General features: G+C 40.1%; 1 protein-coding gene across 2 annotated transcripts in view; it reads left to right on the top strand.

The window, feature by feature from the left end:
- Positions 1-11,603, top strand: part of AP1G1 (adaptor related protein complex 1 subunit gamma 1) — a gene marked incomplete at its 5' end in the record, with an annotated part of 80,139 nt that extends 68,536 nt beyond the window's left edge. For both annotated transcript variants that reach the window (XM_082712330.1, XM_082712329.1), the window contains 4 exons: positions 2,087-2,194; positions 2,296-2,456; positions 5,452-5,550; positions 7,415-11,603. In XM_082712330.1, coding sequence (XP_082568456.1) covers positions 2,087-2,194; positions 2,296-2,456; positions 5,452-5,550; positions 7,415-7,516 — 470 coding nt within the window. In that variant the 3' untranslated portion in view covers positions 7,517-11,603. The remainder of the gene's footprint in view (positions 1-2,086; positions 2,195-2,295; positions 2,457-5,451; positions 5,551-7,414) is intronic.
- Between the last annotated feature and the right edge of the window lie 565 nt (positions 11,604-12,168).

The raw sequence follows: 12,168 nt of genomic DNA, 5'->3' as shown, positions 1-12,168 counted from the left end.
TTTTAGGGGAACTGGAGCAGTGAGTTTTTGTTGTTTCCCCAAACTACTTAATGTTCCTTTACAGGAGAAAAGAGCTAATGTCTGAGGGACTTAGGGACCCATAATGCTGCCTGTATATTTTGAGTAGCCTCTGATTTTTCCATGGGAATGCATTTCTGAAATTGTTTTGAAAATGGAAATTATGGGAAAACTACTAGATTGGAGTTATAAAAGTTAGGAGAATTATAGGAATATTTCTCTGTATACCTTATTAGTAATGTGCTTGACTATACTTGCTGTGGTGTTAACATTTGTTTTAGCTTCTTAAGGGTTACTTAACAATATATATTTTTACCTTCCTTGCTAAATTTTAATGTCACTTTTTTCTCATGTACTTAGGTTTTTTTTTTTTTAAGATTTTAACTCTCCTTCACTTTGTTAATCCTTTTTGAAATGGTATATTTTCAGATAATTTCATAAGTAGTTTGAAATCTGTTTACACCTAAAACTCCTTATTTCACTGTTTTCCTTTTTTTAAAGATTTTATTTATTTGACAGACAGAGATCACAAGTAGGCAGAGAAGCAGGCAGAGAGAGAGGAGGAAGCAGGCTACCCGCTGAGCCGAGAGCCCGATGCGGGGCTTGATCCCAGGACCCTGGGATCATGACCTGAGCCGAAGGCAGAGGCTTTAACCCACTGAGCCACCCAGGCGCCCCATTATTTCACTGTTTTCTTATGCCTTTTCTTGGAATCCTGATTTCTCTCAGTTCATGGTCATTTTCTATCACTTGCATGATCCTGAGATTGTTCTTATTTGGAAGGATCAAATGAAGATGGTAATTTGGTGACTTCTTTCCTCCAGTTCATACCACCTCTCCCAGGGTGTCTGTGCATGTGTGTTAAAATCTTACTATGCGGTATTTAACATCTATATAATTTAATAAATGTCTTGATCTACTTCGCTTATAAAATAAAATCTTATTAAATTATTATTAAAATATCATTTTGCCTGCCAGGTGTTGGCAGTGTTTGGAGATATTTTTGATTGTCACAGCTGAGAGGATGCTGCTATCATTTAATGGGTAGAAGCCAGGGGTGCTGGTAAATATCTTACAGTGCACAGGATAGCCCCCTACAGCACATAATTAGCCTAAAATTTCATTACTTCTGAGGTTCAGGAGCTTTAGTTTAGAGGTATAATCATGTTCAACTCTGTTATTGCCAGATTGTTCTCCAGGTTTGTTTGTACTAGTGTGCCATCTCTATAGCAGAGAGTAGAAGTAAATTCTCTTTTTACTCAGTTTCCCTCATCTGTGAATTTCTTGTTTATATCTCTTAACATTTTTTAAGTTGGGTCATCTTTTTTCTTACTGATTTGTAGAAAATACTTCTAGTTCTGGATACTCATTCATTTGCCATTTTGTAGCAAACATTTTCTCCTACCTGTAGTCTCTCTTTTTATTTTATTATAGTATTTTTTAAAGTATTTGAATGTTTCGTTCTTTCCCTTTGTGGTTTGTTCTTTTTTTAAAAGAAATACATTACTCGGGACGCCTGGGTGGCTCAGTTGGTTAAGCAGCTGCCTTCGGTTCGGGTCATGATCCCGGCGGCCTGGGATCGAGTCCCACATCGGGCTCCTTGCTCCGCAGGGAGCCTGCTTCTCCCTCTGACTCTGCCTTCCACTCTGTCTGCCTGTGCTTGTGCTCGCTCTCACTCGCTCTCTCTCTGACAAATAAATAAATAAAATCTTTAAAAAAAAAAAAAAAAAAGAAATACATTACTTATTTATTTATTTATTCAGAGAGTGCAAGGAGGGGGAGAGACAGAGGGAGAGGGGAAGAGAAAATCTTAAGCAGGCTCTGCACTTAGCATGGAACCCGAGGCAGGGCTTGATCTCATAACCCTGACTGGAGGTGAAACCAAGAGTGGAACATTGAACTGACTGAGCCACCCAGGCACCCCTGGTTTATGCTTTTCGCAGCTTGTTTAAAGAATCCTTCTTTTAATGTGAGATGTAATAATCTTCTCCTGGGGTTTTGGGGTGTTTTTTTGGTGAGCTTTGTCATGCTGGTTAAGATTGACTTACCACTGGAATGTTTCATTTAGGTGCTCCAGCTGCTGCTCCTGCCCCTGCCTCTGTCCCACAGATATCCCAGCCCCCGTTCTTGTTGGATGGGCTTTCATCACAGCCTCTCTTCAATGACATCACTACAGGTATTGGTATTATCATCCTCAGTGAGAGGTAGTTATTGAAGAAGAGTATTCTGTGAGCATTAACCTGACTGCAGTTAGACTGATCTTCCTGTGCTTTCCAGGCATCCCCTCCATCACAGCATACAGTAAGAATGGCTTGAAGATAGAATTCACCTTTGAACGGTCAAATACCAACCCTAGCGTCACAGTGATAACGATACAGGCCTCCAACAGCACAGAGCTGGACATGACAGACTTTGTTTTCCAGGCTGCAGTACCAAAGGTACTACAGTGTCTTCTTTGCCTTTTCCATACATTTAATAAGGGATATACTTTAATGTTTAGACGTTAAACTAAATTTACAGATCTAACCCAAATTAACAATAGTATATTATGGTTCATTGAAGAATGTCATTTTGAAAGCTTTTACTTGGTCAGAAATATTCTTACAGTATAAAGAAAAGACATTCTTATAATAGCTAGTGAGACTTACAGCAGAATTCTGCAAGGTGGTCTGGTAATGAATGCTCAGGCCATGGAGGATGATTGGAATTCAGTAATTCAGTGGTTAAAAACCTAAAAAACACAAATTCTAACACGGAATTAAAATTCGTTAAGAAGAAGGAATTTATCTCTTTAGTATTTTCTTCTAGTTACTGGATCAGAATTTAAAGTTTTCATCTCTTGTTATTTATTTAAGTGAAAGAAACATTTCCTTCTTTGTTAACATGTAGTTTAGTATTGATACAATGGCTATTTTTGTGAATTGAAGCTTTGTTTATACCAAATCTTAGTTTAAGGAATATTTATGTCCTTTGAATAATGAAAAGTTTTGTATAAAGAAATATTGTAAATGAAAAGTGGGCAAAATTTTTCTGTCAAAGACAAGATAGTAAGTATTTTAGGCTATATGGTTTCTGTTGCATCTATTCATTTCTGCTGTTACAGTGGGGGGAAATGCCATAGTTAATATATAAATGAAAGAGTGTGTTTCTGTTCCAATAAAACATTTACAAAAGCAGATGTTGGGTCATTCTTGCTGATGGGCCATGGTTTGCCAGCCCTTGTTTTAGGCTAAAGTAATCTAATCTTTTCAGTGACATGGGAATATGGCATTCAAATGATACATTTTTGGAAATTAAAAACTTTTCTTTTGTTTGTGGTTACTACTGACTTTACAGCCTCCTTTACTTGGATTTTTTAGGAGCCAGAGTCATGTAGATGTTTTTATAAGCAGTAGAGTTGGGGTCGTTTCAGTACTAGTTATATGATGTTAAACAAGTTTCCTAAACTCTGTGCCTCAGTCTCTTCATTTACAAAAAAAGGATGGTGGCAGTGATTATCTACTTCCTGGGGTTTATTTGAGGGATAGATGAGTTTTATGGGCTCGTACTGTTTTAAGCACATTTCATATGTTCATTGCTCAGTAAATGTTAACTGCTGTAGCTTTGGCTTTTATACTTGTTATTCTAGGCTGTGCTCTAGCAACATAGCATCTCTGCCACTAAAGCATGGCCTTATTTTTGGCCTTATTTTATTTATTAATACCTATTTGCATGTCACGATGTATCTTGAACTTCAAAATAATCATTTCATAGATTCTACCATTGCTTTTTATTATCTCTGAAAATGAGATGCATTTTAAAATTGATACTTTTTTTTTTTTAATATTTTCTTTATTTATTTGACAGACAGAGATCACAAGTAGGCAGAGAGGCAGGCAGAGAGAGAGAAGGAAGCAGGCTCCTTGCCAAGCAGAGTCCGATGTGGGGCTCGATCCCATGACCCTGAGATCATGACCTGAGCTGAAGGCAGAGGCTTTAACCCACTGAGCCACCCAGGCGCCCCTAAAATTGATACTTTATCATAGTTTAGTTGATGGCCTTTAATTTCTTCTCTGTGTTATATAAAATAATGGTGTGAAAAACAATGGCATCTTCTATTTGATGAAATAAATGTAAATAATAATATTTCAGCTTACATAATCTATCTTGACAATAGAATTATAATAAGATTCAACATAGTAAGTCTTTGAGTTGGTACTAAATCTCTTTACTCTTACAATTTTGGTTCTAAGAGAAGGCTGGATAGACTTTCCTCCTCTTGTCTCCTGCCAGCCCTGTTCCCTACCTGTCTCTTTCTGTGTCTCTCCTCCTTTCCCTTTTTTTTGCCCTCTCTCTCCCCTCCCCCCTTCTCTCCCTCTTTCGTCTTCCCTCTGCTTCTCTTTCCCTCTCTCTTTTCTCTCCTCACTCTCCATTATTTTAGAAGGCCACACTTTGAGGAAAGATTTTTTTAAATCTTAGTATGGGGTGCCTGGGTGGTTCAGTCAGTTAAGTGTCTGACTCTAGATCTCAGCTCAGGTCTTGATCTCAGGGTCATGAGTTCAAGCCCCACAATGGGCTCCACGATGGGCATGGAGCCTACTTAAATTAAAAATAAAGTAAAATCCTAGTATGTAGAATAGCTACATACATACTATATTGTGCTAACAATTATGGGTTCCCTGTCTTGCTGATAACACTTTTATCTCTCTCCTATGTAAACAAATAAAACCCACCAACACTACAAATTATGATAGTTGGGTTTTCCAGGTCTTTTGCTGTATAGGCTACCTCTGCACGAAATTGTTCTCTTAAGACCTGTGACCCCAGTGGGGGAGATCTTGATGTATTCCACATACATATTAACAGCTTGGCTCTTTACAGCTTTTCCTTACCTCTGTCATGTAGCCCTTGACACATTCCGGATTATGTAGACTTGAGAAAACAAATGTTTAAGTCTCCATTTCCCAACTGTGGAAATCAACAATAGCATAAAGGCCTGTAGTTGGTGATTAGTATTCTGGTTTGTTATTTCTAGAAAGTGTTTTTTCTTTTTCATTTCTTTATAGCTTTTTTTTTTTTTTTTAAGCCACATACACCCGTTTTTCACCTGCGTAGTTGATCAGTTACTATTAAGCGAGGTTGCCAAAACAAGAATTGGTCACCTTTTGAAAAGTGGTAGGCTAAAGTTCCTTTTGCCTGAAAGAGGAGAGTGGCTCATTGCTAGTTTTCATGATCAAAGACCTAACCGTGGGGTTTTTAAAATAACGTGAAGGTTATTGTCAGCCCACATACTGTGAATTGCTGATATCTGGAAAACAAACAGAATGTAGTAGTAGGTGAATCTGTTACTTACTTGAATAATTATCCAGGTGTCTGGCTTTTTTATTTGTTAACATCTCTTACATGGTATTGAATGTGTTACTTTTTCTGAAGAGTGCCCTTTGTTCCCCACAGACATTCCAGCTGCAGCTTCTGTCTCCCAGCAGCAGCATTGTCCCAGCATTTAATACAGGGACCATCACACAAGTCATTAAAGTTCTGAACCCACAGAAGGTGAGTAGCACGTTTGAAGACAGTATCTGAGTGAGGTGAAAGTGTATTTCCTGAAATAAAATTCTGCTTTGTTTCTCTAGGGTTTTTCCTGACTCATAGTTGTAGAAGAAATCTGAAAATGTCTAGTCTAACCTCATTCTTTTGTAGATTAGATAATAAATGTAGCTTAGATACACTTGAAATGGTTTAGTGGCAGCATTAAAATGCAGCTCTTTTTTGAGGGAGAGGGGACAGAAGGGGCAGAGAGAATCTTAAGGAAGATCCCTGCTCGCACCGAGCCTGATGAGGGGCTCGATCTCAACGACCCTGAGATCATGACTTGAGCTGAATGAAGTGAAGAGTCAGACACTGAACTGACTGAGCCACCCAGGCATCCCTAAAATATAGTTTTAAGGAGTTACTTATTTAGAGGCTTCAAAGTCTAGTTTTTTGCAAGAGAAGAGGGGAAGCTTAGACATTTTAATCTTTTTTTTTTTTTTTTTTAACTTTAAGATTTATTGTAGAGAGAGAGAGCAAACATATGAGTGGGGGGTGGGGAGAGAATTTCAAGCAGACTCCATGTGAGCACAGAGCCTGACTCTGGGCTCGATATCATGATCTGGAGATCACGACCTAAACAGAAACCACGAGTCAGGTGCCCAACCGACTGCACCACCCATGTGCCCCTTAATTTTTACACAGGTTGCAGTCCGGTGTAAGAGTATTTGTAGAACCCCGTCTCTCCATATTTACTACTGTGATTATTAAGAATGCCAGTATAAGTGGAGGTATTTTTAATGAAGCAGCCAAGTGAAAAGTAGCTTTAGAAACTGACATTAAGCAGTATTTTCATTACATCTTCTCAAAGAAGTAAATTGACTCCATTTTTATTTTTTATTTATTTATTTTTTTTTAAAGATTTTTTTATTTTATTTATTTGTCATAGAGAGAGAAGCGAGAGCAAGCACAGGCAGACAGAGTGGCAGGCAGAGGCAGAGGGAGAAGCAGGCTCCCCGCCAAGCAAGGAGCCTGATGCGGGACTCGATCCCAAGATGCTGGGATCATGACCTGAGCCGAAGGCAGCTGCTTAACCAACTGAGCCACCCAGGCGTCCCGACTCCATTTTTAATAGTAATCAATTGGCTAGTTTTTGTACAGTTTCTGTAAATGGCCCAGAGGATTTCTTCACCTTGAAAGATTTCTAGCAGTGTCTCATAATCCCAGTATGATGATTTCTTCTAACATTTTGCCTTTCCTCCGCTCCTCACTGGATTCTGAGTATCTGCCTATAGCCCAGATTCCTTTGATGATCTGACAAAAAGTAAAAATTTTCTTAGTGCATTAATATTTGAAATCTGCCACATAAAATAAAAAGGGTGTATAATTGAGTTCTCTTAAAATGACTTCTGTTCCCATAGTTAACTTTTTTTCCTTTTATGTCTTGGGAACAAAACAAGTTTATGTTCACATTTACTATTGTTTTTATACACAAAGCAACAGTATCTCTGAATGTAGAGCGTAAGATGAATATGTTTACCTCATTTTTCTGGGAAGTCGGATGCAAGGGTTGAATCTTTCTGAGAAGTACTCAGCCAGTGTTACTTTGAAAACGCTCCCAAGTGGTTCTGTCCTGTTAATGCGGTTCTAGGATGGAAGCCGATGACGTGTTCTGAAGGGGCACTTTCTCTGCTCTACTGCGTGATGTTGGCTGGAAGATTAGGCAGGAATGATGATGGTAGTGGTTATTTGCCCGTGTGTCATTTTTAAGAGACAGCTTTCCTCTAAAAAAATTTCTTTTCTCTGGATTAAAAGACTATCTGTGGACCACACAAGTTCTAGAGATTTCCTTTCAGTGTATAATTTGCGATTCTCTTTTCTCCTACAGCAACAGCTGCGAATGCGGATCAAGCTCACATACAACCACAAGGGCTCAGCAATGCAAGATCTAGCAGAGGTGAACAACTTTCCCCCTCAGTCCTGGCAGTGAGGGCCCGGCACCATTCTCATTCTTGTCCCACTCAATCAAAGGAACTCTGGGAAGGAGGTTGTGATTGCTGGCAAGTCCCCCCAAACTGTACCATGGGCATGAGGAGCTGAAGAGAACTGTTGAGGAGGATTTTCCTGAAGTTACTGCTGACCTTGAAGCATTGTCAAACCCGAACCTGCTCTCCTCCAGTGTCGAGGCCGGCTGCTTCCGGAGGCTGTTTTGCACTCTTCCTCCTCCTCTTCTCCTTTGTCCGCACTTCTCCCCCCCTCCTACATTTACAGCCAGAATCAACATTCCCTGGGCCCCTGAGGAAATAAGCAGCTGGTCTGGAGGAGAGGACTGGAATCCGTGGCAAGAAAACACTCACTCTGTCTCTGCAGCAAAGAGTTCCCCTTCTTTCTACTGTGTTTTTCTGTGGACTGGGCGAGGTGGGGGTATTCACTCCTCACTTGCTGGGTTACCATCTTCAGGCGCTTTTTACATCAGGCATTCAGAATGAAAATGTTAACAGTGGACATTAGGGAGCCCTGCCTTTTTCTACTGGTTCCCCCAATGTTTGAAAGAGGCATTAGGCTCCTGGTAGCCTTTTCTGTGCATTGCTGTATACACACAGACACACACATGTATGTATGTTTGTTACCGAGACCTGGGCAGACCTGGAGAGGTTATTTGTAAACACTGGACAGATGCAGTTAAAAAGAGCTTTTGTTGAGATTTGGCATGAAGGATATGGTGCTCTATTTGTAACAGAAACTCCCAAGGCTCTTCCAGCTCCCCTGTCTCTCCATTCTTTAGCTGTAGTCATGAATACTCTCCCTGATTTTCAAAAATGGATTCCCCTGAAAGTGCAAAATGAACAACTTCTAAAAGATATATTAATAGTTATTAATGCCCCTATCCCCGCCACAAATTTTGAAGTTTCTCCTAAGCCCGTAACTTGCCTGTTGAACTATGGTAAATGGGTGGAAAGAGGAGTTCGCTTTTTAAGATCAGACTCCTTAACAAAGGCACCTTGGCCCATAGGAAGAGTGAGTATCAGACTCATCCTAGAGCATATTGGAGTCATCTTCTCCATTACTCCAAACCTTCCTTTTTATTTCCTGAGCCTGGCTTGGACCTTGGCATTCCGTTTGAATTCCTTCTTCTAACTGGAACATTTGTGTTGTATCTGTAACACTGGCACTGAAATAAAGACCACGCGGTTAAAGAAATCTTTCCTATATTGTACTTTATGGTGTTGGAATGAAGCCTTGTAGCTTCCTTGCCCCCTGTGTGAGAGGAAGTCTTATGAACACCACAGGGTAGGCATATCCTTTCCTGAGTCTGAGAAGTTGGTCTCGTGAATATCAGCATGAAAGACCTGAGGTCTGGAGCTTTTTTACACTAGGGAGAGTGCCGAGTGCTTTTTAGAAAGGACCCTTGTGTTCTCAGACCCTTAACACTGAGTTGCTGGAATGAGGTAAGGTGACTCCTGTGGCACATGGTGAATGTACTGTGTACGTTCGGGTGCACGGGTGCCATGTCTGACGTACTCAAGAAGAGAGGAAGAGTCAGGTCTGCCTTGCTCTTAGAATGTTCGCAATCATTACTGTATTGAGTACAGTAGAAGGACTACTTTGGCTTTGGTCTTAAAATCTGGGTACAAATCTCCCCCCCACCCCACCCCATTTCACCAAGCCTTTACTTAAAATCTTCAGTGTCTTGGCAGATCTAGCTCTGTATCAGATGCTAGATTATTCCTAACATTTGACAAACCGGGGTTGAACTAAAAGGCTCCAAAGGGGAAACTTTCTGGTCTTGTTTGTAAATAAGAGCAAGATTTGCTAAAACTTACTCTGCTGGATAAATGGTTGAGTCAACAACAGGATATTATTTGGTGCACAGTTTTCAGTAAAGGCAACTGTGGATTAGAGAGTGTTTCAGACAACTTGCTCTGCCTGTGCAATGAAGAGTAGCCTTTCAAGGTTTCTTTGCCGACTGATTTCATTGGATGGATACTTAATGCTGTGAAACATGATAGGATTAACATAATATTGGTGAATTTCTCGAATAGAATTTATCTAACATTCCTCTTTGGGTTAGAGGCTTTATTTTTCTCTCACATTAATAGTTGACCAGCTCAAGTTTCTTTAGTTGGACTGAATTGAATCTCAGAAACCTGCCAAAGTCCGTGCTATGAGACCGTGCTAGCTAGTGGAGCTGGAAAGGGTCTGCTCTAGGAACAAAGCGTCTCCGTGGGTGACTAGTTTTGAGGTGGAGTGATGTGGTTCTCCATTGCTTTGTCTAGACGGGATAAAAATCATGGCCTTAACGCAGAGGGTGCTGCCTAGAATATTTGAAGTGATTTTGGAGAGTTGAAGCTGAGCACCACACTGAAGAACTCGCGGCCAGAAAGCTGCCTAGGATCCTGACGGTTGTGACGACTCTTTCAAACGATGGGATCTTTGAAGGCTTCAGCGTGCCTTAGTTTCTAGGATCAGAATTAGTTCTCCTCATACTTGGCCTTGCTGCTAAAAGGAGAAATCTCTTACTTTCTATAAATACTTACACATTTCAGCAATTTCTTTCCCTGGGATGACCATGCAAGGGGGGGCAAAGTTGGATGGCTATTCAAGGTCAGAGCCATTGTGAGGAAAGAGTGATTCCCATGGCTGTCTTAATAACCCCAGGGTGATGAGCAGTGAGCCTACACATACTCGGACAATTTCATGTGCACTTTGACCTCATTTCCCACCCCCCCTTTCAGAGTAGTGTATCCTCTCACTCCCACCCCCTCCACCCAAGCAATCCTAAGGGAGAACTCATCTAAGTAATCTCAAAAAACTGTAAGAAGGGTGCTCTACCTGAGAAGCTTCTCCCATAATGCTCTGGTACTGTTACCTTGAGGTGACTGGGACAGTCATAGAATGTTTTATGCTGTGTGTAGTGATCATCTGTTCATTTGAAGGTCTTTTTCATTTAAAGAAACATTCCCCAGTGTAACTTTCGGGCGGGGATTCTTTCTCTCAACTAGGTTAAAGATGTGGTTCATACCCTTTATTTGTCCCATTCATATAAGAAAATAGTTAAAAACTGTTCAGCACTAACGGTTTGAGTATTTCCATCTACTGTATAGATTTTAACGTTCTTCTAGAAGAGTTTGGAAGTTAGGGAAATACTGTTTTTGAGGTTCAACTTTATTATTTTCCTCGTTGGAAAATACTTGGGCCATGAGAACGAGGGGCAAGAAAGAGTTTGAATGTGTCTTATTTTTTTTCTAGTGAATGTATTTTATCCACATTGTCCTAAACCAAGTGAGAGCTAGAGAGCAAAAAGTGGATATTCACGAATTGGTGGTTGGTGGAGAGGTGGTCCACGACTGTATACTCATGTGTTTGGGAGTGGGGAGGGTCACTGAAGAGCGGAAAGTCCTGAAGTTTAAAACACATTGACCAGCTTTGGTTCAGGAGGGTGGGGCTGCTTGTGGAAGTGGAAGTGGAAGTGAATCACTCTTTTTCAAGCAATAGTAGTGAGTGGGCTCCATCTGCGGGGATCCAGGACCCAGGACACTTAAACAGAAGAACGTGCTGAAGCAGCTTGCGCAGTTGCTTCGTGAACTTCTGTGAGGCTGATTCTGGCTTCAGGATGGAGCATCCAAGTTTTTTGTTGTTGTTGTTTTTGTTTTTGGAACCTGCTGTTGCGCTTTGTGTGTTTTGTTTTCGTTTTCAGTTTGGGGGGGCTCGCTCATGGGAAAGAGCTTCTGGACTCTTTCCTTTGTGAACTCCCACTGTGTCCCTGTAAAGTCCCTTTTCTCTCATAATTGTTGTAAGTTACATTTTCATTAAGCCCCATCACATCTTCTTTACTGTAAAAATATTAAAAGGCTGTTTCTAAGTGGGACGGCTAATTCTAATTATTGCAGACATATTTTTGAGATGTACAAAGAAATTTAAAATTAAATGATAAGTCTTAGAGGCGAGTGAGGAATAAAATGGATGTAAACATTTACATGGGATGCATTAGAATTCTGCTGTGTGTATTGTCTTTTGGTTGAAACAAATTATGAACAGTGACTAATAATAAAAAGTCAATACTCAATGATTTAAAATTTGCTTCCTTGCTTCTTACAAGTAGATTAGAGAAGCCTTGAATGAATTCTTATTCCAGAGCTTTGGGCTAAACTTACTGACCCGTTAATGTTTCTTAAACACAGAAATCCCACCAAGAAGAATTTGAACATTGTAAAAAACAAAAAACAAAAAACAAAAAAACCTTGTAGTCCATACCAGTCAAAAAGTGCAATTGGAAGTTTTTACTAATGATTATTAGCTCATGCTGCTCCACATGGGTGAATTATCAAGCAAAGCAAAGAAATCGTATCAAAGTGAAATGTGTATTTAGAGTTGGTCATGGGGTTTTAGTTATAAGCTATTTGTAAATTGTTTTAAGTGTATCTGTGACTGGGAAGAGCAAGGTTTAACCAGCCAAAATGAATTCTATTTCAGGATCCATTTTAAACGAATTCTTCTGGAGACGTGAGAGTGGTTGGATGTTGGAAGCTATGCGTTTTCTGTTACTTGGGTGATCCCTGATACTCCCTTGATTTGAGAAGGGGGAGAGCGTGAAAGCCCCCTAAGTGAGAAGGAGAAGCCTCAGCATTAATCTAGTTTTTG

This window comes from Mustela nivalis (assembly GCF_964662115.1).
Source record: "Mustela nivalis genome assembly, chromosome: 18".
NCBI lineage: Eukaryota > Metazoa > Chordata > Mammalia > Carnivora > Mustelidae > Mustela > Mustela nivalis.
This window is presented reverse-complemented; position numbering and strand designations above follow the sequence as displayed.